The following is a 27,188-nucleotide window of genomic DNA, read 5'->3' on the forward strand; positions in this document are numbered from 1 at the left end:
TTTAATCCCCCATGCAGACATTTTAATAAGGATTAGAAGTGTTTTACAGAGCCAAGATAAATTTGCAAAATATGTGTTTGGAGCATAATTAATGCTTAATCGGTCCATCCACAAACTTATTTCAAGAGCCTTAAACTTTTGGGAGTCAATATATGATTGTAAAATGTGCATGCGGTTAAAATATTTTTAAAAAATCAAGGCAATGTCTATGGAGACCAGATGCCAGGGATTAAATCAAGCCATGATACCATAGGTTTAAAAACCTTTGAACCTAAACCCTCTCTAAAGTCCAGTCTTGGTTCAAAATTAACTTGCCCTTTGCCAGCTCTCCCCACGGCTGTTCCCCTTTCCCCATACTTATTCTTGTAAACAGGAGGCTTTGTCTGTAAAGTCTGGATGCTTACATGGAACTGCAGAAAGTAGTTGCAACTAATTTCTAGCAGAGGTAGGTGAGCTAGGAGTGAAATTTCCTATGCTCCCTATTCGCACTGTGAGTGTGATGAGGCCATTGCTCCCAACCCTCCCAATCAGTGAGACCTCCTCCTTCACAAACAAAAGTTTTGGGAAAGGGAAAGGACAAGTGAGTATGGCCAGTAAGGAGGCCCTTCCTGGCTCAATTCAGTATGCATAATTAACAAACTGGAAGATGATACTTGAGGAAGCTTCTAGATTTCTCTGATAAGTGTTGGAAATACCAAGGCAAAGCAACCCCCCCCCATCACTAATTTCAACCAGTTCTTGCCATATTAATAACAGGTCTAGAGCCACCCAATTCTCCAGTGCTATTATTCTGTCCTATTCAAATGACAACATAGTAGATTAACCTCAAGCAAGGCACCACAGTCGAGAGTTGACATGAATTTGTCTTTTCCTCCAGAACAATCTTAAAAAAAGAAAAACCATTAAAAAAATTTAAAACCAGATTTTTAAAATTTAGACCAAGCTTTGTTTACTTGCATCTTTTTTTAAAAAAGTGGTTATATTACGTATCTCTCTAAAATAACCTGGTTTAAAGTGGATAAAACATTAAAACCCGCACTCCTGATTTGTTAAATCAGATAAAATGACACCCTATGAAAACATATTGGTCTAATTCACATGTAATGGTAAACCATAGAGATAGTTCCTGCACTGCTGTTCCCTGAGTACGAACAAGAAATCTGAGTAGGAGCAACAAGTCCAAACCAGGAATTAGGGTTGTTTTGCAGGCGTCAGATATGAAGCTGTGTTTGATAAAGCAAGAAAAAAACCTTGGCAAACATAACTATTGAGTTTCAAAGCTTGTTTCCTTTGTAAAAGAACAAGCCGGCAAGCGACAAAAAAAAAAAAAGTGGCTAGAGGTTAAGTATTATAAATATGACATAACAGGCCACTCACTATGCTTATTCAACATATGACTATTTAGACGTTCTCAAATATTTATTTTGCATGCCATGGAGAATCAATGTTGTTAGTGACACTTGCTTCTGGAATGTTCTGGGCACTTAGACTTCAAGTAAGTAATCTTGCTTAGTGGCCTTATGTAGAAAAAAATCAAACAAATCTCTAATTCATAATTGCTTGCTTAAAAAGATACAGTATAAATTCGGTAATGTACAAAATGCATGTGAGCTGCATGGTTAGAGGTTTTGTGTCACACTCCTTGATAGTATAAAGGCACTATTTAGTTGAAAACAAGTAAGCTGTATTTATTATAGCAACTAACTAACATGCATGCATCTTTAGGACATATAGGAATTAGATAGCCGGAAAAATCATTTAAGTAATTTACTGTAGTCACCACGTTTTAAATCAGTGATTTAAATTTACCCTGCATCCCTTTTGTTAGGAAGTCAGATACACTTCTGTTTGTGTGCCAGAAGGACATTGAGCATTTTAGATTATGCTTGTGACTCTCATTTTTGCTACCATTAGAATGTGGGATTGTGCATATGTTGTGGTATTTACTGAAAGCTTCTGTTCAACTAATTATTGTCACATGAGGTCAAAACAAGCAGTGTAGTATTTTTCTTGGTGGTTTGACTGAATTTAGGCAGCCATGTTTATATTGTGTTCAGTCTCTAAAAAAGCAGCCGTATAAACACATTGATTCTCTCAGCCTGTGACAATTCTGTATTCCTCCCTTTACCTGTGTGAGATGTCTGTCTGTCTGTCTAGCTAAAACAGTTGCTAACTGAGGTTAACTCGAATCTGATTAAATGGACTCTAGTCCAGGGGCCAGCAAACTTACCACGCCTCGGGCCAGTGTCTCCAGTGCCGATAGCGCGGAGGGCGGGGGAGCGTGTGCCCATACACATGCGCGCACACTATTTCCAGTGCACTTCTGGGTCAGAGGAGCACCGGAAATAGCTTGTGCTCATGTGCACGGGCCTCCTCCGACCCAGATGTGCACTGGAAATAATGCTTGCGCATGCGCACAAGCTATTTCTGGTGCTCCTCCGACCTGGAAGTGCAGCGTCAGTAAGAGCAGGCGGCGGCAGTGGGGGTCGCCGCGGGCCAGATAAATGAGTCCCTCGGGCCTTACCTGGCCCGTGGGCCTTAGTTTGGGGACCCCTGCGCTAGTCCATGAAATTATGCTAGTCTGTATGGTGCCGCAGCTTGCACTAAGTTACTATAGTTTCTAACTATAATTGGAGACCGGGTTACTGTGCCAGGTCCTCTCATTTTCCCAACACTACGATGGAACCCATGCCCCTGGTGTGATACCATTGTATTATTCGTTTCCCTGACCCTGCTTTACATCATTGGCTGTCGCTGGTGGGAAAGAGGGAAATTCATAACACTGATAGCTTCATGATATGGAGTAAACATTAAAGCGGGCAGAGAGGGTGAGCATGACAATTCCCCGTGCAGTCCCCAGGGGTGGATCTACTATGAAACTAATGAATTTTGCTTTAAAGAATGCATTGTGCCTGTATATAACATTTCCCTAATTTTCACGCCTCCTCCCAATAACTCGAAAACTATAAGACATAGGGGTTTTTTTTTATTCACACCAGTGACTTTGAAATGGGAGATAATCTAGTACAAGTTTAATCAAAATATGAGATGTAGTGGCTATTAAAAACAAAACAAAACTGTGGTGCAACCCCATTGAAGAAGATAACAGTGGTTACCCAGACCTTGTTGCTGGTTGCAAAGAGGCTGCTATATCAGGGGCCCAAAAAATGTAGGTCTGCCGCTGAGTATCCTCAGATTGCCCTTAACACATTTCCACCCTGTCATTGGAGACTTTGTGTGTCCAGCACCCTAAGTCCTTAGATATGGCTGAGCTCCTGGCTGCTGCTTTCTTGATGCACCCTCTTCCATACATGTATGAGCTCAAAGGAGTGCACACATTGGTATCTGAGGACCAAATCAAACATGATGATGTCATTTCCATGTGTTTGATAACATAAAACTGCTTCAGCTGCATAGAAATCGGGGTGCTGGTCTGATTTTAACAGCAAATGGAGTATGCGGGTGAGGGGCACTGAACTTACCCTACACCTACAATTTATTCCCCACAGCCCCAAATATTTTTCACTCAGTCAGGGTCACTTCCCTTGTTGGAGCTGAGGAGGAGCGCTTGCAGAGAAAAAGAAGGAAGGAATTGTTTTTATTGGTTTTTATTAATTAAATTTATTAGATGCCTTCTCTTACCACAGGCAACTCAAGGTGTCAATGAGGGTAAAGTTACACCTTCTTCACCTGCACACCTGCCTTTGCTGTTAAAATCAGACAACTTGCACCTCCCCCCATGATTGAAGCAGCTCGCATTTGAACACAACTGTTGATGCAATATTTAGTTAGGCCTGGTTATCAGTCAGTAAAGGGCCAAAGTGCTAAATGAAATGTATCTGTGGGACATCTACAGTTGGACTACAATTTAGTATTGGGACTACATTGCTGATTCAGTATTGACCAGTTAGCTGCTCCAAAGAAGGCATATATACTTTATTTGTTCTCTGTGTGTACATCTACTTTCACAAAAGCAAATGTATAAAGTAAAGAAATCTGTGTTCCAAAATCCACAGCTGGCCAATACCTTTATTGGAACCAATAAAATGCCACAAAATAGTTAACAAGCTTTTGAGTTCTCCAGAACTCTTAATCAGACAGGATACTAAGCAAAAAGAGGGGTGGAAGGAGGGGGAAATCATCTAGCTTGATGTTGAAACCACAAAGTCTGCATTTGGTCACAGTCGTAAAATGGGAGTGTTGGAAGAGACAGCAAACTTAGACCACAATCATGTACACACTTATCAGGGGGTAAGTCACACTGAACTCAGTAGGGCTTGCTTCTGAACAGTCATGTATAGAATTGCACTGACAGTTGTATTAGGTCATACAGGACTCATCTACTGCTCTGTGCTGCACAAATAGACCAGGCCCAAGAACCAGACAGACACTTTTGTTTAATAAAGTCTATGAGTGTTTTGTAAGCAAGGGAACTAAAGGGTAACATGTTAATCAATACAATTATCTCTAAAAGGGCCTGCAGTAACATCCCTTTCTGGTAGTGCAATCTTTTGTCTTTTATATCATAGAATCATAGAATTGTAGAGTTGGAAGGGACCCTAAGGATCATCTAGTCCAACCCCCTGCAATGCAGAAATATGCAGCTGTCCCAATATGGGGATCGAACCTGCAACCTTGGCATTTTCAGCACCATGCTCTAACCAACTGAGCTACCCTGGTTTTGTTTTTCGGAGTGCTCAGTGTTATTGTTGGCTTTCTCTCTCAAACATTTGCTTGCCTTTGCTAATGTCCAACGGGTAGAAGTTGGGAGGAACCACAACTCAGTGGAAGAGATCACCTCCTTTGAAAGCAAAGGGTTCTGGGTTCAGTCCCTGCCACCTCCAGTTAAAAGGATCAGGTAGCAGGTGATGGAAAAGACCTCTTCCATGATCCTGGAGACTAGACAGTTTTAGTCTAGATGGAAATACTGTGATGTTGCAAGGCAGTTTCCTATGTTCCTTTCTGTGTGATAATGTAACTATGTAATGGTAGAAGAATTCTCCTCTTCAGCTGACATTTACTAAAGGTGTGGGAACCCTGTCCTCTATTACATTTGGTTACCGTAATGACAGGCTACTCTGGTTAACTGCTAGAATAGAGGCTGAGTAAGCTGGTTGCTAATGCTGAAGCAGACATTCCTAGAAAGAAACTTAATAAGCAGCATTTTCTTGAGACAGGGGCTCTCCGGCACAGAATTTTACATCTCTTCCTGTATTGAGGACATGAGAAAACCTGGAAAGGAATATGTTGTCATTTTCTTTTCAATGAATGGAGACTAGAACTCCTCTTGAGTAAAGGGATAGAGGGGTAAAAGGTTTGTGACTTTAAAAGGCCCTGTTTATTCTGAGCAAGGAGCTGGGGGAGATGCTTGGGGAGTCCATTTGCAGCGCTCAGAATCACCTCCTCTCTGCTGTGCATATAGCTGGATTTGTCCCCAACTTTGGTTGTGCTTCCACAGTCTACCTGGGTGGGGGCAGTGAGTGGGCGGCTGTAACGTTTAGCAAAATGTGGCTGGGCGACAAAAGGCTGAGTCAACACTTCCCCCACAGTTGGTCCTCATTAAGGAGCAGCCTGTTAAGCCAGGCAGCGCTGTGGGTTCTGCCCTTTTGTTTTGAAATGAAAAAGGCAAATACACCGAAGGGAAATAATCTGGAGCCTAGAAACAAGAGCTTGTAAATGAGCTTTTTGTCCCCGTCCTTCCTATATGCCCACCCACCCACCCCTTGATAATTTATGCTCTTTAAGGAAACGTTAGTCTTATCCCTTTCTCCATATACAGGCTGCCCGTGTGGTTTTGGCTTCAGTTTGTGCCAGACAGCAAAGGGGTCGCAGCTGGGAATGCTGCCTTCCCATTGCTCAGGGTCATATTCACCATAAGAGAGTGCGCTGGTGGCTGCGTGCAATAGTGTGAGGGAGCCGGTTCACTGTTGTGGGGAATTCCCCTGAGTTCATGAGACCTCCCCACTCCCTCCAGTCTGCAGAAGCAACAGATGGCCCCTTTATCTCTGTTGCAGAGCTATCCTCCCATCCTAACCTGCTGCTATAAGTCTAGTGGCTAAGGGGTTGAGCTGTTGGCCCAGGAAGCCCTTGGTTGTTTTTTTTATCTCACCTAAGCCACAAGCTCATCTGGTAGCCTTAGGCAAGCTCACTATTCAGTCTTGGCCTACCCATTCGCAACGGCTGCCATACAAAGCTAATACTGGCCCACTTTATGTGGCTGCTGTACTTTTACTGAGTTAATGTAAGGAATGCTCTTTGAACCCTTGGCATCTACCTTTATAGTATTGATCATAATACCCCACCTCACCAAATAGAGGATTTCAGTTTCTGAGACTGATGGTGGCTTCCATTACTCCGCGAGGCTCAAGAAGGGAAGGGTGCTGCTGGATTCTGCCCCACCAAAATGCTTTTGCTTGGAACAAGCTGAGGAAAAGCTAGGTTGCGTTTGTGGGGTGGGTGGGACTTGGGTAGGTGGACAGGGAAAGGATTCCAGGATTATGGAAAGATTGGGGACCAGCAAAAGGCAAGACACTTTGTCATTTATGAAACATCTGCATGGGTTGGTGGCTTCTTCCTGAACACAATTCAGAGTTTATATGGCTTGGTGCCCAGATACCTGAAGTACTACAGACCTGCCAATATACTGACATCAGTGTTTGAAACTCCCATTGTTCTAGGTGCATTTTGTGACAGGGAATTTCATCAGTGCGAGCAATTTCTGAGCTCTGGGTGCAGTGCTGCACCTAAGATTTCAGATAAAAACTGCAGAGTGGAAGGAAAGGACCTTTTTCTGCCTCCCCACTTCCAGCTACTCTCTGAAGATTGGAGAAGAGACCCTCTAAAGAATATTAAGAAGGTGGGCAGGGGAAGGAGTAGGCCATGTAAAAAAATGAGCATAATATTTTAACTGCAGTTCATTCATTTTCTGCTTTGTATTCTTGTTATAAAAAAAGTGCGTCTAGACATTCTGTTGTTGCTCCCATAACCTGGGTTTAAGGTGCCGTTTAGCTCCTGGCTTTCATACCTCCATTTCTAACACTGACTGACATCACCTTTGAATAGGTGTGTGGGTGGCACTGGCTTATGAGGTGATGTGCATGGCACCTGCAGAAGGGGCCTTCTATGTTGTGGCACCCCAACTTTGGGGCTTCTTTCCCCAGGAAGACTTGCCTGATGCATACTTGTCTTGTCCTTCACCTCGTGCTGAATTTTAATTTCTCCAGGCATTAAATATATGTATAATTTGAGTAGATTTAGTCTGTTGTTGCCTTTCTTTTATTGACTCTGCTTGTCTGATACATTTCATTTGTTGTTTTGGTAAGTTTTGTTTATTGCTTTTAACTAGTTGTTATTAATTGTTAGCTGGCCTTGGAGTACTAGAAATGCTGAACGGTAAGCTATAGGGTTTTTGCTTTTGAAAATTAAATCAAAACCAGATTTGATCTGTTTTAAACAGATAAGTTTGTATGATAATGTGTCCCGCCATGAGAATAGCATAACAGAATCAGCATAGGGAGACATTCAGGGCCGCATATAAGGTCTTGCCTTTTCTAATTCTTGAGCCATCTGGATTCACTCAAAGCAAGAAAAAAATTATCCTTCTGGTCATATTAAATAAAATGTGATGCCTCTGACTATCCCTTTCCCACCCACTTGGCCTGATGGCTAAGAACATGGGAGTTATGCAAAAGTCCAATAGATGGTCATATTGATAAAATGTATCCAACCACCCAGAAATCAATGCCTTGTGAGTTTGTGTGCATGCGCCTCTTCCCAACCACAGCAGTTTTCTATTTAGTAATGTCTGTTTTGACCTTTTCTGTTAATTAAATCTAAGTCTAAACTTTTTTTCATTTTTTAAAAGCGAAAACTATCGTATCTAATCCAATATGTTTATGCCGAACATTGATAAAATATTCCAGCAGTTGGAAAGGCTTGGTGAAGGACCCTAACAGTTTGCTCTGTCTGCACCAACCTCTTTCTGCTGTAAGGAGCCTGGTCTCTCTGGGCTCCTGCCAAATTAATTCTCTTTTTTTCCCTGAGAACTGCAGCCTCCCCTTTCTTGCTCTCACCCACAAACGCTTCTTTCCATAGGGTTCCCCTTCCCCTTGCCGCCATGGGATTTGCTGGCTAGATTAGCTTGGCTTACTCAGAATGGCTTCAAACCACAGACATGTAATGAGGCAGACGGCTGACTCCCCCTCACTCCGAGTGATTGTGAGGTCAAGGGAAGGATGCAAGCAGGGAAATGGAGAGAGTGGGTGGGAGGGAGGGAAAGAGGGGGAGGAGTTTATGCTCTACCCTGAGCTGCCAAAATAATGTTGTGCTCGTGGCCCCTCTGTCTTTGGGATCTTTTTTTGGGAGGACTTCTCTCTTGCGCTCTGCCAAACCTCTTGTTGCTCCTTGTTTCAGTGTCTCATAAGCAGCCCTCCCGAATTTGATGTGGTGCTTAAAACAAAATTCCCTCAGTGTTGCAGTGTTCATGAGCATCAAAGGGATGATTTAGATGGAGTTTTAAGCACAAACCACAGCTATTCGTGGCCTAGGGCCAGACGTAACTACTGCAAGCCCTAATGAATTTCAGCCCCTTAAAGAGATGAGATGTCACCCCACTCTGAATGCTTTCAGCTGCTGTGGATGATGTATGGCTCTCCTTTCCTTTAGCCAGTGGAAGCACTGAAGCTGAGCTGAAAGTTTCTATTAGGGGTGGGGTACCACTGGCCCTGCATGTTGACAGGGGGTCTGATTTGGTCCACCAGGTTGCTTTCCCCCCAAACCACACCTAACAGCTGATGCTACTGTAACATCAGCTGAGGGGTGGGAGGACTAGGTTTAATCCTGTATTGGCCGCGCCATCCTGTTCCCAGTAGAGAACAGGATCTCAAAGCCTAGGCAGCAGGATATAATCTCCATTCATTAGTTGTTGAGAGTATATTCAAGATTGGGGGTTTAAAAGGGAAGAGGAAGGAGACATGCAAAAGCTTTTTCTTCTCCCTCTTCCCTTCTAAGTTCCTGGTCTCAGTGATTTGAAAGATTTTGGCGTGTGTGTGTCCCCCCCCCCCAATTCACCTTTATGCTCCCATTTCACTCTGATCTTAAAAAGGGGGACACTTGTAAAGGATTTTGTGAGCCGCCTGAACAGGATTTTGACAGGTGGAGTGAACAGGATTTTGACAGGTGGACAGTTCTGCCCAGTTTGGCCTGTGAGGCAGATCGTGATAAGGGCCTGGCCTGTGGAGTAAAAAGGTTCCCCACCCCTGTTTTATATCATAGCAAAATTACCTCATTCTGTAAGAAGAACCCAGTAGGAAAACGCTCCCAATATGGTTCATATGGTTATGCACATGGCTCCTTAGAGCAATTATAAGACTCAGAAGTTTATATGTATCCTCTGTAGCAGGAGCCGGTTGAAGATTGGAACCCATCCTAACATTTAAAAAAAAAGCATTTCTGAATAGAACTGTTCCTGCAATCACAATTGTTTCTTTCAGTTGTGCATGAGTTTTTGATCTAGCTTAGGCTGAATGCCCAAAGACTGCTAGTGGTGTTCTTTTGCATCCAACAATAAATACACATCCTTTCCCCCATCATGAACAGTCCTTTATTTTCGTGTCATTAGCAACCTATAATTGTCTGCAGTGTGCTCTGGCATGCTTTCCTTCTTTGCTCTTGGATGCTGACTAGATCATCCTTTCTGATCATCATTTTTCTTCTCTCAGATATTCTCTAGCCAGTTACTACCATCTGCTTGCTACTGAGGTAGTCAGCAGCAGAGTGAATAATGTTCCAATGTGGTCATCCAGGTGTCATAGAGAAAATGATCTTTACACCTAGAAATTAGTGGCTTCGCTTTGCTATTCGAAACAATGACCTTGCTCGGTTCAACCCTTTCTCCCTCAGGAGGAAATATGGTAACTCTCTGGCTTGTATCGAAAGCCAGCTGACCACAAATGCTCCTCGCAAGGCAAGTATAATAATTACAGTGAAATGCCAAATTAGACAGCAAAAAGTATTCTTGTTATGAAAGTAAAAGACCAGATGAGCTGTTGGAAATTCTAGCCTTTTGGAAAAGCTGGTAAGGACTGCAATCTTGTTCCATTTAAGTCAGGGATGGCATGGCTGTTGAATCCATAGGGAGGACTGCATCCTGGCACAAAAAGAGTTTCCTAGAGAAGCTTGTCCACCTTTGTTTGCTCATGTCTATTCTTTTTTCAGTTAGTGTTTAAATTGTGTGGGCTTATCAGCGTGAGAAAATGACAGCAGAAGGTTCACTTTGCACTGTTGAGATGGCCTGTTAACCTTTGGCCTCTTTGTAAATAGAAAACAAAGCATCATACTTCTCAGTTCCTAGACCTGGAAATTGATGCTGCTTCCTATTGAATCAGAACCTGAACCTAGAATCAGAGGCATAACGAGGGGCAACAGAACTTTCACTTAGCATGCTGTCTTAGTGATACTCTGTGTCAAAGCAATCAACTAGCCTGTAACATGTTTGTATTAAAGCAGTGTTTGTGCTTTAAGTGCTTTTATGATGCCCTCCACCCCATACCCCTACATCAAGAACCAGTCTGGTGGCTGTAAATAGCATTCTAAACCACCAGAAAGTGCAATGGTGCCCGAATGCCCAATTCAAACTACTTTATTCTTACTGCTTTGTTTTATGATGTATTTTGTGTTTTCATTTTGTATTTTTGTGTTGCGAAAAGCTCTGTGTTCTTTGGATGAAAGACAGTATAATTAATTAATTAATTAATTAATTAATTAACAAATGAATGAATTGATGGATGGATGGATGGAAGGGAGGGAGGGAGTTGCATCACAAAGAGACTGCTGAAGTCCTGTTGCTTCCTTCTTACCTGCTTCTCAGTTTTAAGGTTTTCAGCTTGAGGGTGTCTTAATAGGAAAGAGCAGAGCAGAGACAAGTAGTAGAATGAATGGTGGTTGAGAACATGGCATGTCATTAAAAGTACCCCTATAGACTTGCCTTACTGGCCTTAATAGGTATGGACACCATGTTAAAACCGTTTGCAGTAGGAGCTTAAAAGTGCAGGATATTGACTCACGTGCTGGTGTGCTAATGAGTTCCACTAGTGCAAGTGTGGCTTATAAAAGTGAGTTGTGATATTCCAGAGACCTGACTAATCCCCACCTCTATACAGTTCACTGGGAATGCAACACCTGGCAGGTTTGGGCCCAGGGTTTGTTAAGTCTTCCTGTTTTAAGTGGTGGCTAGCTGGGCTTTTGAACAACAGGACACTGCACTCCTTGTTCTATCCCTTTTCCTCACTTCTTCATCTTTTGCTTCCCCCACCCTCATCCCTCATCCTGTCTTTCTTTGCTCCAAACAAGCTGAGTTTGCAAACAAGGACCCTCAGAAGCCGGAAGACTTGTTAGTCTTGGTGTTTTTCCCAGTGGGAAGAGGGCCGCCCCCTCCATATGTTCTTGCAGTTGTTGGTGCAGATACAAACAGTGCAGTGTTCAACGGACTGTCCAAGCTGGCTGCCTGACAGTCCCGCTTTTCATTTGGCCAGGGTGGGGGGGGGGGAGATGCATTAGAAGACAGATCATCAAAGAAGAAGACTTCTCTCCTCTAGAAACCAGGACATGCTGCATTGCAGCCAAAGTGAAGGCAGTATGACCTTAATGTATTCTTGGACACTTGTTATTATTGTTACTTTAAAGGGACAAATTATGTTCAGCTTGATCTAAGTTAGAACTAACTTGGGTTTCTGATGCACCAAAGGTGTAATTTTTCAGTTACACATATCTAGCATTCACACTAATAGAGCATCAATACTTTCCCATTCCAAGGCTAAGTTGAAATTTAGACTTTATGGCTAGCAGATACTTTTGCTACTGCTCTGTTCTGGATGAACAGCTTAGGCTAGCAATTTTCTCCCTGCCACTGTGCATTCATACTACATGTAAGTACATCTGAGACTCAGTTTGCCATCTGTATGTCTGGTTTTCCTCCTTGCAAGCCCTGTAATCTAGCTGGGCTGTTCCTTTGCTTGGACAAACATGTGTCATTAAGAAACTGACCTCAGAGCAAAGCTGCCTATTTTATATAATAATCTTAAGGAAGTGCCAGGTAGTGACCATGCAGCCATGGATATATTGTGAGTGGGGAAGCTTTAGCTTAGTGATTGCCAAACTTGTCCCTCCAGCTGTTTTGGGACTACAATTCCCATCATCCCTGACCACTAGTCCTGTTTGCTAGGGATGATGGGAGTTGTAGTCCCAATACAGCTGGAAGGCCAAGTTTGGCAATCACTGCTCTAGCTACTAGTAATACCATGGATTTAAGACAAGATTAGTCACCAGTAAACATGAAAGCGTTCAGCAGTGATGTGTGTCACTGCAAGCAGGAGGGTAAAGACATTTCATTGGAGGCGATCCAAGGCCACTGAATAATTACTATTATCATTGTAATAATCTCCACTCAATTAAAGAGCATGTCCTAGGCAGAGAGATGCAATGGGAAAGAGAAGCTCTAGCATCCACTGTTTTCTTGCATAATTTCTTCCTGTGGGAGTCACAGATGGGGGGGGGGGAGGGATTTGACTACATTTAATCCGCCCCTTTGGCCAGACAAAGTTGGCTCCTAGATGCTGTTTCCATGGTGCTGTCAGGTCTGCTTCAGTGTTAACATGGAACTGAGGCTTCCATTTCACATACTAAATGTGGATCCTATGGTACTGCTTCACATTTTTGTGTTGATGTCTACAGAATTCTGGTCTATCACTTCTAGTTATGGCACAATGTCTGTCTATTTTCTCTCTCTGTTGTTTCAGGTATGCCCATAGTTGCACTCACTCTGTCTAGTCTAAGGGTTTATCCAAGTTTTTGTTTGTGTCACTTTTCTAGGCACAGGATTGGGCTTTAAAGCTCCATGTCCAAGCAGTTTTCTTTTTTTGTCCTAATGCTTTCTCCAGGAAAGCTCACATCTTATGGATGAATTGGAGCAAACAAAAACCAGATATTCCGCAGATTGATGTTTGCTCTGATTCAGCTGAGAATGGATATGAAGGACTTCACACGTGAAATGGATTACTTATTTATAAGATGTAATGGAGGTGCTGTTTGTAAGAATGGTTTAACAGCAAGTGAAGGATGTCAGCTGGCCTCTAAGAAATAATGCAGCAATGTGAGGAAATGATGGTGATGATATGTTTGGAACAGGAGCAGGAAACCTGATTTTAAGAAATTGTATGGAATTAATTTGTGTTTTTTTTAATTTGTAATAATTTGGAAAATTAATAAAAATAATTCGGAAAGGAAGAAAAAAATAACTCACTCTTCGGCACGGACCTGTGCAGTGTAAAACAAAGCCTGTATGAGCCTTTACTCTTCACATTCTGTATTAAAAGAAATATTGCTTTACTGTTTCCCCTCTTCCCCAGTAGAGTTGTTGCTCCTTTTACAGTGCCATGCAGAGAAAAGCTACACATGCCATGGAGATATAGAAAACTAGCGCCTATAATTAGCTGAAAGCACATCAAGTTTAGCATATCTTCCCATAGTGATGCCACTAACCAGTGCCACTGGGAAGCTTCCAAACAGGACGTGATACCTGTCCACTGTTCTGGTGGCCGAAAGGTATGCTACCTTTGAACTTGAGTAACTATGACTAATAGCCAAGTAGACTATGTACCATGAAGTTGTCTAACACTGATGCTACCCTGCATCCTGGATTTGCCACTCTGGGCTCCTTTGGGAGGAAGGGCAGGATATATGTAAATGCAACCAGTACATAATAATAAATAAGCCTGCCTTGCCCCAGGTCTACCTCACCACTTTGTGCCAGCAGGACAACTAAGTCAACAGCAAATGGAAGACGTGATATTTCAGCCCTCAAAGCTCCTTTCTGACATTTGTTGCAGATGTGAACTTACTAGTTATATTTCATAAACCTGTATCGTGTTGCATAGTCTTCTTCCACCTCCCAAATAAAAAACATTTCTTCATAAGCAAGATTTTCCATTACCCTGATAGCCTTTTCTGTTTGATAATCTTTTGAGATAGGGTGGCCAGAACGGCACACAATATTCTAAAAACAGATGCACCATAGATATAAAAAGGGAATTTTTGAATTTTCCTGACCATGAACTCTCGATGGGGGTGAACAAAATCTGATATCTGTCTAACTAATAGAGAACATATCCTATGGAATCTCTGTTCCTTCTTCCTTACACATCATTTCCATCTCTGTTTTAACATCTGGACACCAAATTCATAACTCTTCTGTGCCACCCTATCAGCTTTCTGTAGACTTTCCATTTGCTTTACGGAACTTCGGTGAGCAGCCATTGGCTCCTCTGCATGCCATTCACTGCCTCCTCTGTGCATTGTAACTCTGTGCAGACATTAAAAAGGTAAAGGGCCCCTGACAGTTAAGTCCAGTCGCAAACAACTCTGGGGTTGCGGCACTCATCTCGCTTTACTGGCCGAGGGAGCTGGCGTTTGTCCGCAGACAACTTCCAGGTCATGTGGCCAGCGTGACTAAGCTGCTTCTGGCGAACCAGAGCAGCACATGGAAATGCTGTTTACCTTCCCGCCGGAGCGGTACCTATTTATCTACTTGCACTTTGACATGCTTTTGAACTGCTAGGTTGGCAGGAGCTGGGACCGAACAACGGGAGCTCACCCCCGTCGTGGGGATTTGAACCGCTGACCTTTTGATCAGCAAGCCCAGGGCTCAGTGGTTTAGACCACAGCGCCACCCATGTCCATGCAGACATTACTGAAATGTAAAAACCATTATCGCAACAGGGCTGCTACCCACTGATGTTTCCTTGACTGTTATCTCCAAGCCGTCAGCAGCTCTTGATCATTTATATTTTCCTCACTTGTGTGTATTCGCTCAGTTTAAAGCATGTCACACATTCCACACCTTCACTCTTCTTGTGAGATGTGATTAGATTAGATATTGTTGCACACAACCCTAATCTCTGAAACCGGTGCAAGACACAACGGGTTCCAGGCATTTTACCCAGGGTTTGGTTTCCTTGGAGTGAGGGACAGTAGAGACTGGGGTGTCGTTATGATATATGGTTTATTTACACAAATCTACAACTTGAGCCTACAATTAAGGGGCTCACAGCATTAACACCCTAAGAGGGTCTTGCTTCTCCCATAGTCACAGCCTTGGACTCATGCAGAAATCAAGCATGTCTCCAACTCTAGCTTCTAGATCACACACCTCAACTCCGGCCTTGTCTTTCTAACTGATGAGTGAAGGAGGGAGCCCCACCCAATTGCTCTCTGGCACAGTGCCACTTTCTTTGCTACCTTAACGATCCTTTGGGGGCCATTATGGCCCTTGCCTGGCTTATTCAGCAATTAAATCCCTGCTGGATCCAGGAATTGGAAGGGACTCAGGAATACAGCCTACCCCTCCCCCCAGAAAACCTAACAATATGAATGAGAGCGTATGAATTCCTTCATCCCATTGCATCACTCAGATATCTCTGGAAACAAGCAACTGATGAGTTGTTTGTTGACTAAAGCATCGCAGAGGAGTGCATACATTGTGGCCTGTGACAGCTGGAATTGACACTGGTGGAGGGGGGGTATATATTCTTCCTCTCTCCTGGTCTCCCCTTTTTCATTCACAAAGCGGACATTTGTCCCCTTTGTTGTTCCTCCACCCCAGACCTTGTCTAGACTTGTTAAATTGGCCTAAGGGGCTACTACTGACCCACTCAAGCAATGACCTGAAAGGGGCCTTTGCTTATCCTGATGGAAGGAGCTACATTCCAGTTTGTTCTGGGAAGCCCTCTGGGTCCCTCAATTGCTGGGAAGATGGACCTTAGGGAGAAATGGCAGATGCCACTCCAGCCTAAAGCACCAGAGTAATGCAGTGACCCAGTAGCATTCTTCACTTGAGATGGCTTGATTGACAGCTGAAAAGATGAGCTTTTCCACATGGCCTGCTGGGACATTGCTAGCAAGATTTGCTTCCATTGCTGAGACTGGAGGATGCCATTAGCTGTCTCTGGTCTCCCTTCCTGGTTATCCCAAAGAAAACCACAAGCGTAAACACACATGTATTTATGCAGCAGCACCCTTCTCTGGAAGCTCCTTTTCTTATTGTTTCAGTGGTGGGGCTTAACCCACATAAGTGAGAAGGAAGGAAGTAGCCTGAGGAGCTCTTGCTCAGATTTAAACTTGCTAGCAAAGTATTTGTTTTTGTTTTTGTAGATACCCAAGCTGCATTTTTTGTAAAGTAAATATAAATGTATTTGGCTGCAATTGCGACAGTAAGGCCTTGCATGCTTTAAGGGTTATGGCAGTTGGTGAATGGGAAGGCTGCAAAAGCAATAAATACTTACCATCCTCTATTAATCCTCCCTGCATATACAGCTTAATTTACCAATATCATTCTATGACCTATAAATCTGGAATTTTTTTAGAGGTAGGTGTGTGTGTGTGTGTGTGTGTGTGAGAGAGAGAGAGAGAGAGAGAGAGAGAGAGAGAGAGAGAGAGAGTGTTAAGCCTTCCCTTTGCTAGGTCCTATTAGGACTTTTCATGGAGCCAAACTGAAACTTGGGAAGAAGCAGAATAGCCCATAGGAGCCTTACAACTGTCAGACTGTGTCATTATGCTGATCGATGGGGTGGGGGAGCAGAGGGAGTTATGTTTTTTTTGTTTTGTTTTGGAGAGGATTTTGCCTCAGGAGTTTGCATCCAGTGACGGCAGAACTTTGGTAGCGTTTCAGAGAGTCAAGATGTCTCCATGTTCTTGTTTAGTTGCTCACAATTTGGCCTTGACTTGAGTACTGAGCCTTTGCTAATATACTGACTTTGTTTGGCTGCAGAGTGTTAAAGAGCCCTGGAGAGCAAGTAAAATGTGATCCGCTGCTGTATCCACCCTCTTCAGTCCTGCTCCACAACCCAAAGCTGCAGTATGTGTGCCAACAAGAGTCATTTTGTTCCATAGGGGGTGGGCAACCTAGCATTTGCGGAGGGGTGAAGTAATTGTTGATGAGCATGGATGTTTTATTTCCTACAGGCAAAGATGAAGAGCTGAGTCTCCTCTTTAGAGATAGTGGTTCTACCTCCTCCTCCTCCTCCTCCTCAGGCAGGGTGGGGAACTTTTAGCCCTCCAATTTTTTCTTACAACTCCCATCCTCACTGACCACTGGCTCTGCTGACTGGGGCTGACGGGAGTTGTTGGCATCTGTCTGTCTCGGGAGACAGTCAACATCTGGAGGGGCCTGAGGTTCTCCACCCTGGTCATGGGCTGTGAATAATAACTTAAGTGTGTGTGTGTGTGTGTGTGTGTGTGTTGTTTCGCATCTTCTACACACCATTGTGATTTCCTAGTGAGCGGGGGTGGTGGTGAGGAATGGGTGTTAGTTAAGAGAATAGGGGTCGAAAAGAGCAGTGGAACAAGAAAAAAAAACAGGACTGGAGAGCAACAGGCAGAGCTGTGATGGGAGCAGGGGAGAGACATAGCAGAACAACAGGAAGTTTTGGAGAGAAACAAAGCCTTTATTATTAAGACACTGGGTGGGATTCACCTAAGGAGCTCTGTCAATGGAAGCCCTGCTCAATGGGGTTCCCTCCCTCCTCTGGAAATTGGCTCTGAGAGAGTCAGGAGAACCCCAGAACATTGCATGGGGTAAGGAGCGGAGGGAACGTTTCATCTGACAAGTTGAAATGCTTGCTCTGTTAGAACATTCCGCCCTCTGTTTCTGTGCAGGCTGGAAGTGTCACGTTAAGGAGCTGGGTGGGAGGCAGATGGCTTTCTCTTAGCTTGCCCCTTTGCCCACCCACGTTTCTGGAAGGCGTTGTGGTGCTGTTGCAAAATCTCTGCAAACGGCTCCCCAGTTGCTCCTGTGTTCATTCTGTTTTCATTCTTGGAAACAAACGTGAGAGGGACTGGGATCTGCAAGAGTGGGCAGCTGTTGCCGACGAAGGAGGGTTTGCTCTCATTCAGACTGAACTTGCCTGGGACTCTTCATGGAAACCTTGGGTGACAAATGTTGGCGAATGGAGGCCAAGGAAACGTGGCTCACTTAGCTACATCATCCACATAGCTTTTGTTGCCACCCACATTTTGACAGGCTATGTTCATGATTTTAAGCTTTGAAGCACAGCAGCAACAAAGGCTTGTTACAGGTAGCAGGCATGCCTTTCCCCGTTATTTAGATTCAGTAATGATAAATAACTGCTGAATAGAAATAACTGAATAGAAATAACCGCTGAATAGATGGATAGATAGTTTTAAAATGTACAACACAAGACTACAACCAACCAACCTATCCAGCCCCTCACTTTCTGAGCATCAGCTTGAGGTTTGGCTATTTTGGCTGCTGCTCCTTTCCTTCTGTCTGTTCCAGACCAGGTGTTTCTCAAACATTTTAAACTCTCCTCCTTCCCCACAGTTCTATAAATACTCTCTTCTCCTCCAACTCCAGCCCAGCACAAACCATCTGTTTAATGGTTGAGTACTTAAAGATGGTATGTTGCTGGGTGAGTACAACCTGCAGCTGCTACCAAGGATCTGTGGATGGCGTTAAGGCATATGAGAGATGCTTTTTGGATGAGTGGCCTCCCAAGCGCCTTCTTTGCACCCTCCTCTTGTTGTCCTTGGAGCTGCTTTCTTGCCCAGCGCTGGATTTCATAAAGGAGTTCAGTGCCCCTGTCCAGTTCTGGTCCTTGGAATCTGCCTTATGTCCCTTGGCCTCTTCCAGTGAGTGACTATTGTTTGATTGTTCTGGGTAAATCAAGTCATGAAATAGGTGAATGTGAGCAGCCCGCATCGGGGGCTTGATGTATGAGGCTGAAGCGAGCAAGGGAATTGTCAGGGAACTGCCATCGGAGCATCAGGTGGTGGAGGGGCTCAGGGAGGAAGAAAGAGACTCAACAGCTGAAGCAGGGACCAGCAGGGGGAGGAGTGGATCTCTGAGGGAATGCGAGCAGGAGGGAGGGCTCAGGGACGGACGCTTCCAGCGAGAACAGTGGGGAGGTATCTGAGTCTCCCATAGGGAGACCCACACCTCGCCGGAAACTGTCACGCCGTGAGTCCAGGAGACGCGTTTCCGTTAAGGAGCTCCTTTGCTGGAAACGCTTCCGCAGACAGCCACTGTCGGACTCTACTAGTGACTAGAGCAGACATGTCTGAGGAGCTCCGTCACACACGGAGGTTTGTGGGGTCGCACAAACTCTGAGGGAGCACTTTTACGCACAAGCAGCTAATCAATCCCTAACAGCAGTCCGACAGTCTCTGTACGCTGCCTGTGCAAGAGAAAGCATCATGAGCGAACCAACCGGAACCGGAGGAGCGGGGGCTGGAGCTGGTCCAAGCTTGGAAGATAGATACCGAGCGTTGGAGGTCCAACTGGCGCTGCAGACGGCGAGGCTGGAGGAGAGAAGGGCTCAGGATGCAGACAAGAAGGGGAGAGCCACTCAGTTCCCCAGAAAGGTACCAGGATTGGTGCAGAAATTTGGGGGGGACCCCAAGGATTACCATGCCTTTAGGACAGAGATGCAATATGCCATTAATGTGCAGTTCGATGAGTTCCCTGATGAGGAATCGCGAGTTGCTTTCGTAATTGGGCATCTTGAGAAAGGGGCGAGAGACTGGGTTCGACCCCTAATGGCAACGCACAATGACGTACTAAAGGACACGATGAAGTTCTTTCGTGCAATGGATATCATGTTTTCCAGCGATATTGAGGAAGGGGTGGTGCGCAGACAGCTAATGGCTTGCAAGCAGGGAAGTCGATCTGTCCGTGAGTACTGGACTGAGTTTACCATGCTGATTCACAGACTGGGTTGGGATTTATCGGCGCCACCCATTCAGATGCTATTTGAAGAAGGTCTTTCTTCGGCGGTGAAAGACGAGCTGTCACGGAGCCCCAGGGCGGGGTCTATGGATCAGCTGACCAAATCTGCGCTGACCATAGGAGCGCGGCAGGAGGCAAGAGCCTTGGAGAGGCGGGAAGGGAGAGGGGAACGTTGGAAGGAGTTCCGCATTCCAGACATTCCTGAGCCAGCTTTCCCGCCGGCAGAGCCGATGGAAATCGGAACAGCGCGCGCGCGCGCATTTTCAAAAACCAGCGAGGGGGCTAAGAAGGAGGGAAAGGGCGCCCGGAAATGCTATCTCTGCCAACAGCCAGGCCACTTTGCCAGAGTCTGCCCCCAGAGGAAGGAATGGCAAGGGATGGTGGGAGCTGTTGAGGGGGGAGAACAGGGGGGAACGGAGCAGGTAAAAGCCAACGCCTGGTTGCCACAATCGGGGCACTGCAGCCAGGCCAAAGAGCAGTGAAAGTGCCCGTGCCAGAAGCTCCTCGACCTGCTCTAGGGATTGAAGTGTCGCTAGAGCTGCAAAATGGGCACCCCCTAAAAATAAAGGCGCTATTGGACTCAGGCAGCTCCTGCAATTTTATGAGCAAGGAGTTTGCTGCTGAACACCAGATACAGACTATCCCTTTAAGCAACCCCCTGCAGGTGACCACGATTGATGGCAGGGAGTTGTTGGGAGGAGGAGTCAGCTTGCAGACTGTCCCAATGATAATGAGGGTGGCAAGGCACACAGAACTGATAGCGTTTAATGTGGCCACCCTGGGAGGCGCTCCCATTATTTTGGGAATGAGCTGGCTAGCTCTACATGATCCGCTGGTTGGCTGGCATCAAAGAGTGGTGTCCTTTGGTTCAGCACATTGCTTAGAACACTGCAAAGGGGAAAAGGGTTCAGCAGGGGCCCAAGCCACCCTAGCAGGGACTGAAGTAATGGAGAAGGTGAAGGTACCACCACAGTATGCAGATCTCAGCGACGTGTTCAGCGAGAAGGAAGCTGACCAACTACCACCTCATAGGCCCTTTGATTGCCAGATCAATTTACTCCCTGGAGCACAGCTTCCCGTGGGCAAGTTGTATGCCATGTCAGACAGAGAAATGCAGGAGTTGCGAGGGTTTATTGACAAGAACCTGAAGAGAGGCTTCATCAGAGAGTCCAAAGCAGCAGGGGGTAGCCCAGTGTTTTTTGTGGACAAAAAAAACGCGGACAAGCCGAGACTTGTATGTGATTTTAGGAGGTTAAATGCAGTGACTGAACCAGTGGCTTTCCCTATGCCCAGGATTGATGATATTTTGACCAGGGTGAGGAAGGGAAAGATCTTTACAAAGCTGGATCTAAGGGGGGCGTACAACCTGATACGCATAAGGAAAGGGGATGAATGGAAAACCACCATGTTTACCCCTTTGGGGGCATTTGAATACCTCGTTATGCCATTTGGATTACAAGCAGGCTCAGCGTGTTTTCAATCTTTTATGAACCACGTACTGGGCCCTTTGCTCTACAAGAATTGCGTTGCTTTCCTAGATGATGTGTTGGTGTATTCGGAGAATGAGGAGCAACATGTGAGAGATGTCAGAGAAGTGTTGAGCAGACTGCAAGCCAACAGGCTGTGGGTGAAACTGGAGAAGTGTCGGTTCCATACCAAGGAGGTGGAATTCCTGGGGTACCGCCTGTCAGACAAGGGATTGGCCATGGATCCCGGCAAGGTACAGGCAGTGCTGGAATGGAAAACACCCAAAACCAAGAAGGATGTGCAGAGGTTCCTAGGGTTTGGAAACTTTTATCGTAAGTTCATCCGCAACTTCGCCCACCTGACGGCGCCCATCACTGACTGTCTCAGCAGTAAAAAGAAGTTTGTATGGACGGCGGAGGCGGAGCGAGCGTTTGAGGAGCTGAAAAGGGCCTTCGCCTCTGAAGAACAACTTCTGCATGTGGATTTACGAAAGAAGCTAAGGGTTGAAACAGACGCATCTGACAGAGCCATAGGGGCGGTGCTTCTTCTGCAGCCGGGGAAGGAGGAGTCAGAGTGGCGACCGTGTGCCTTCTTTTCGCGAAAGCTGAACAAATCCGAGAGGAACTACACGGTGTACGACCGAGAACTTCTTGCTATTCATGAGGCGTTCCGGAGATGGAGGCATCTGCTAGTTGGTGCACAACATAAGGTGCAAGTGTGCACGGACCATAAAAATCTAGAGTACTGGAGAACTGCGCGAGTGCTCAACCAAAGGCAGTTGAGATGGGCCCAGGAGTTCTCCAAATTTAACTTTGAGATTTGTTACGTGCCAGGCCCAGAGAATGTTAGGGCGGACGCTCTCTCACGCAAACCTGAATATTTGGAGGGGGAGGGAGCACCCGAAGAAACCCATATCATTCCAGAGGACCGCTGGGTGTGTGGGGCGACTTTGGTGGGGCAAAGGGAATTGGTAGAGGGTACGGTGCATGATGCATACGCCCAGGACAAACTCAGGGGTCTCAGGAGGGAGGGAGACAAATCCGGTGGTTTTGAGGAGAGAAACGGGGCATTGTATTATAAGGGAGCGTTATATATACCTGAAGGGGAATTGAGGGAGAAGGTACTCAAGCAGCTGCACGATAACCCCACAGCAGGGCATTTTGGGCAACACAAGACCATGTGGCTGGTTACCAGGGAATTTTGGTGGCCCAAGGTCAGGGAAGATGTGCGGGAGTATGTGAGAGGGTGTGAACAATGCCAAAGAGCCAAGGGGGAGAGGCGGGCGCCGGCTGGTTTATTAGAACCACTGCCCACACCTGAAAGACCGTGGGAAGCAGTGGCAATAGATTTCATGACGGATCTGCCAAGGTCTAGAGGGAAAACAGCCATCATGGTGGTAGTAGACCTGTTAACTAAAATGGCCCACTTTATAGCCTGCTCACATGCGGTCACAGCAGAAGAAACAGCCAAATTGTTTGTAGAGAATGTGTTTCGGTTGCATGGCGCCCCCTTGAGGGTGGTTTCAGACCGAGGGAAACAATTTACTTCCAGGTTCTGGAGGAAGCTCATGAGCTTACTGCATGTAGAGGTTAATTTTTCAACGGCCCGTCATCCAGAAACCAACGGGCAGGCGGAAAGAGCAAATGGGGTTCTCCAACAATATTTGCGGTGTTATGTTAATGACAGAGAGAATGATTGGGTGGAGAAGCTGGCGTTGGCAGAATTTGCCTACAACAATGCAGAGAACGTGTCCACGGGGATGAGCCCCTTTTTGGCTAATCACGGGTGCCATCCCAGAGCCTTCCCAGGGGGGGAGGGGGAGAACTGGAGCGTTCCAGCTGCTGAACAGTTCGTTGAAGAAATGGAAGCGATCCATCGCCAGCTCCAACTCAACTTAAACAGGGCTAAGGAGGAATATAAGAGGCAGGCAGACAAAAACAGAAGGGAAGGTGAAAGCATCAGGGTGGGGGACCAGGTGTGGCTGTCAACCCAAGGGTTGCCGTTCAAAGGAGGTTGTAAGAAATTAAGACCCAAAAGGCTGGGTCCGTTTGAAGTCATGCAGCAGGTCAATCCAGTGGCTTTCAGGCTCCGGTTACCGAACCACATGAAGCTGCACCCAGTTTTTCACAGGTCGTTGCTGTCACCGTATAGAGGAGACAGTGAAGGGAGGGTCACTAGGGGACCAGCAATGGAGGAGAAGGAACACAGCTACCATGTAGCGGAGATCCTCGATTCCAGGTGGAAGGGAGATCAAGTAGAGTATTTGGTAATGTGGGAAGGGGAACCGGAGTCGGAAAACACCTGGGTTAGGGCAGAGGATGTCAATGACGAAGTTTTAATAGAGACTTTTCATCAGAGGTTCCCACGTAAACCTCAGCCTGTAGCGAGGTTCCGAAGGGAATACTTTGCCACCACCGACGAGGAGGAGGAGTTGGAGGGGTTCCCAGATTCTGAAGAGGAAGAGGATTCAGCGAGCCAGGACGACGATCGATGGAGGGAATTGTTCGAGACGTCGGAAGATGAGGAAGATTCTTTTCGGGGTTTTAGCCCTTCACCTCCCAGGGGAGAGGAAATGGGAGGGGGTGAGGGGGGCCCTGGAGGGGAGGTGGATGTCAGGGAACTGCCATCGGAGCATCAGGTGGTGGAGGGGCTCAGGGAGGAAGAAAGAGACTCAACAGCTGAAGCAGGGACCAGCAGGGGGAGGAGTGGATCTCTGAGGGAATGCGAGCAGGAGGGAGGGCTCAGGGACGGACGCTTCCAGCGAGAACAGTGGGGAGGTATCTGAGTCTCCCATAGGGAGACCCACACCTCGCCGGAAACTGTCACGCCGTGAGTCCAGGAGACGCGTTTCCGTTAAGGAGCTCCTTTGCTGGAAACGCTTCCGCAGACAGCCACTGTCGGACTCTACTAGTGACTAGAGCAGACATGTCTGAGGAGCTCCGTCACACACGGAGGTTTGTGGGGTCGCACAAACTCTGAGGGAGCACTTTTACGCACAAGCAGCTAATCAATCCCTAACAGGAATGATGCAGGCTGGGGCTGGTGCCATGAAGGATGGAAATCCTGCCCCCTTGCCTGGAGAATGAAGGTTGCTCTATTTGGGCAAGCTCAGCAGAGCTAAGATGGAGGGGCAAGGGTGAGGAGATAACAGCGCTCACTCGGTTCTGGCTCACACTCTCTTGCCTTAACATCCAGACATTCCACAAACACTCTTGGGTTCTCAGATCTTACTTTTTTTCTTTTCTCTGCTGTCTTTCATCCAACGATCACAGGGTGGGTTACAAAATAAAAACAGAAAAATACATAACATAGAATTACAGCATTGGGACCATGAGGACCACCTAGTCCAACCTCCAGCAAGTATTTTGCCCAACGTGGGGCTCGAACCTATGACCCGGAGATTAAGAGTCTCATGCTCTACCAACTGAGCCATCTCAGAGCCAGTAACAAAAAGAACAACAAGCTCACCTCTCTAGAAATTCTCCATACCATCAGGTGCTAAGGACTGATAGTAACTGTGCCATTCAAAACTAAGCCAATCGCTTCTGCTTTCTTAAATGATCTCCCTGTGGTGCACTTTACAGCCTGGCTGTTGGCTGACATTGGCAGCAGCTCACAATAAATGTCACAGTGTAGACATTCGGTAATGCCTGGATTAGCATCTGCCAGTCTCCTGCTTCAACACCTATCTTGGGGAAAGACTTTGCTCTCTCTTTTTCCTAGTTCCTTGGCTGGTGCTAGACGGGTAAAGTAATCAGGTGCAATATACGCAGGCTGAGATGCTGTTCTACTCTCAATAGCCCCCTCTGCAGTACAAAGGAAGGCATTTTGGACATTTTTAACTAGACCCTTTTCCGCTGGCTGCTGAATTAGCTGCAGCTAACACAGATCCTGTGTTAATGAGAGCTCATTTGGGCATTTATAAGAGGACTGACAACAGACTAGGGGTCACTTAGTAGATAACCTGGACTATTCACATTTTGGGGTTTCTGCATCTGATGCAAAATCTCATATGTGACAAGTATTCTCAAAAATACTTTCATTATAAACAGTGTTCTAGTCCTCATGATTGTCATGTGTTAGAATGCATCCAAGCAAGATCTACAAAAATGTTCCATGTTGGTGAAGGCACTGAACTTTTGTGCCCTATGTGGCTGCTTCTCCCTGCCAATGGTTTCAGTTATAGCACATTCTGGTTCTGTTACTGTCTGTCACTTAACCCCACCTTTCAATTTCTACCAGATTACTCCTTGCTAAAAATAAAAATAATCTCCATCTTCTAGAAAGCTTCAGCTACTGGGTTCAAAGTGAAGCAACTATATGTGCAAAACATTTAGTAGCTTGAAACAAATTTGTACAAGTCCTGCTCACTTATATTTACTGGGTGGCTTACATGGTTTGTCTGGCAAGCTGCTCATCCAACTACGTGCTAGCAGCAAGGCTGGAATAAATCAGGAAAACTGGATTATTTTATGAAATTTGGGCAAAGTGACAATTGTTCATGTAGAACTGATTAGTAGGGCTGCAAAGTCTTCTGTAGTCATCAGATAGTTTGATTTCTTCCAAATTACCATGCTAAATAAGGTTCCTTGCTTGGCAACCATTGTTGCTTACGGTACCTTTGTACAAAGGATCCCCCCAAGGAAATTCTTAGACACTGGAACTGCCTATCAGACATGGTTCTATCATTATTTGAAATGGTCTACACTATTTATTCTTGAGTGCAAAGTGCCAGATGACATGAAAGAAGTATTTTATTTTACTTTTTTAAATAAAAAAATACACAGTGTTCTTCCTCCTTCCCTCATGCACCTGCTCCTCACAGACCCTCCACATAGGAAAGAAGCTTCTTCCTGTTCATGGTGTCCCTGGACCCCTGTCCCATGTGAGAGGGTTGGCAACCATTCCTCATTCTTACTTTGACCCCGAGTCTCCTTCTGGGATTCCCCAAGGTCCGACTGTTTATGACCAACACTCTTTTCCAGCTCTATCTTGTTCCAAGATGCAGCTGAGCTGAACACCTCAGTTTCTGCATCTGAGCACTTTGCAAAATACACACTGATTTTTGGATTGGTTTTTACAATGTATGTTAATGTATATGAATATAGTATTCTGAAGTGACAATCCACATGACAAGAGTAAACTAGCCTGAGCTTTTGTTCTCAAGCAAGCCTAGTCCTAGCAGCTAAAACTGAGTTTGTACTACACACGCGCACACGCTCTCTCTCGCGCTCTCTCTCTCACACACACACACACAGTAGCTGGGGTGGGGGGGAGGGATGTGGAAATTAAAAGATCCTTGCTTCACTTATATGCACTGGAAATATGGCCAAAACCCACCCTTTAACCACACTTTGACCAACTTGGTTGTAAGAAAGGATTATTAGGGTGCTAGGGAGCAATAAATCTGTGACAAATTGTGTATCAAAGTATGCACTCTCGGGTAGTCATCAATACTGTCTTGTTGTATTTTTATTAAAGTGTGATGTATAAATATTTAAATAAACAAACAAAGCATCTTCTTTGAGCTGGCAATATTGCCTAATATTTGACTGCTGCTGTGTGGATATTTAATTGGATTTTATACTTTTTATGGACTATTATTAACCATTGTTGCCTCCTGTGTGTTTCAGCTGGGATGAGAGTAGCTCCATCAGCAGCGGCCTCAGCGATGCCTCTGACAATCTCAGCTCAGAAGAGTTCAATGCCAGCTCCTCGCTCAATTCCCTGCCTTCCACCCCCACGGCTTCTCGCAGGAACTCCGCCATAGCGGTAGGTAGGACAGGCACCCAGAGAATCCGCCATGTTTTCATGCTGCTGCTGCTGCAGTTTTGGTACCGGAGAAAGAAATTGCATGAGGCCCTGTGCTGTCTTTCTCCTTAAAAGTGTTCTCAGGGGAAAGATGAATACTTCTGCCATTGAATTT

General features: G+C 45.5%; 1 protein-coding gene across 19 annotated transcripts in view; it reads left to right on the top strand.

Annotated features, from left to right (window-relative positions):
- NAV1 (neuron navigator 1) overlaps window positions 1-27,188 on the top strand; it is a 267,596-nt gene that overhangs the window by 207,442 nt on the left and 32,966 nt on the right. For all 19 annotated transcript variants that reach the window (XM_083508512.1, XM_083508528.1, XM_083508514.1 and 16 more), the window contains one exon: window positions 26,896-27,034. In XM_083508512.1, the coding sequence (XP_083364638.1) occupies window positions 26,896-27,034 (139 nt within the window). The remainder of the gene's footprint in view (window positions 1-26,895; window positions 27,035-27,188) is intronic.

Source organism: Podarcis liolepis (genome assembly GCF_965112155.1).
Source record: "Podarcis liolepis genome assembly, chromosome: 6".
Taxonomy (NCBI): Eukaryota; Metazoa; Chordata; class Lepidosauria; order Squamata; family Lacertidae; genus Podarcis; species Podarcis liolepis.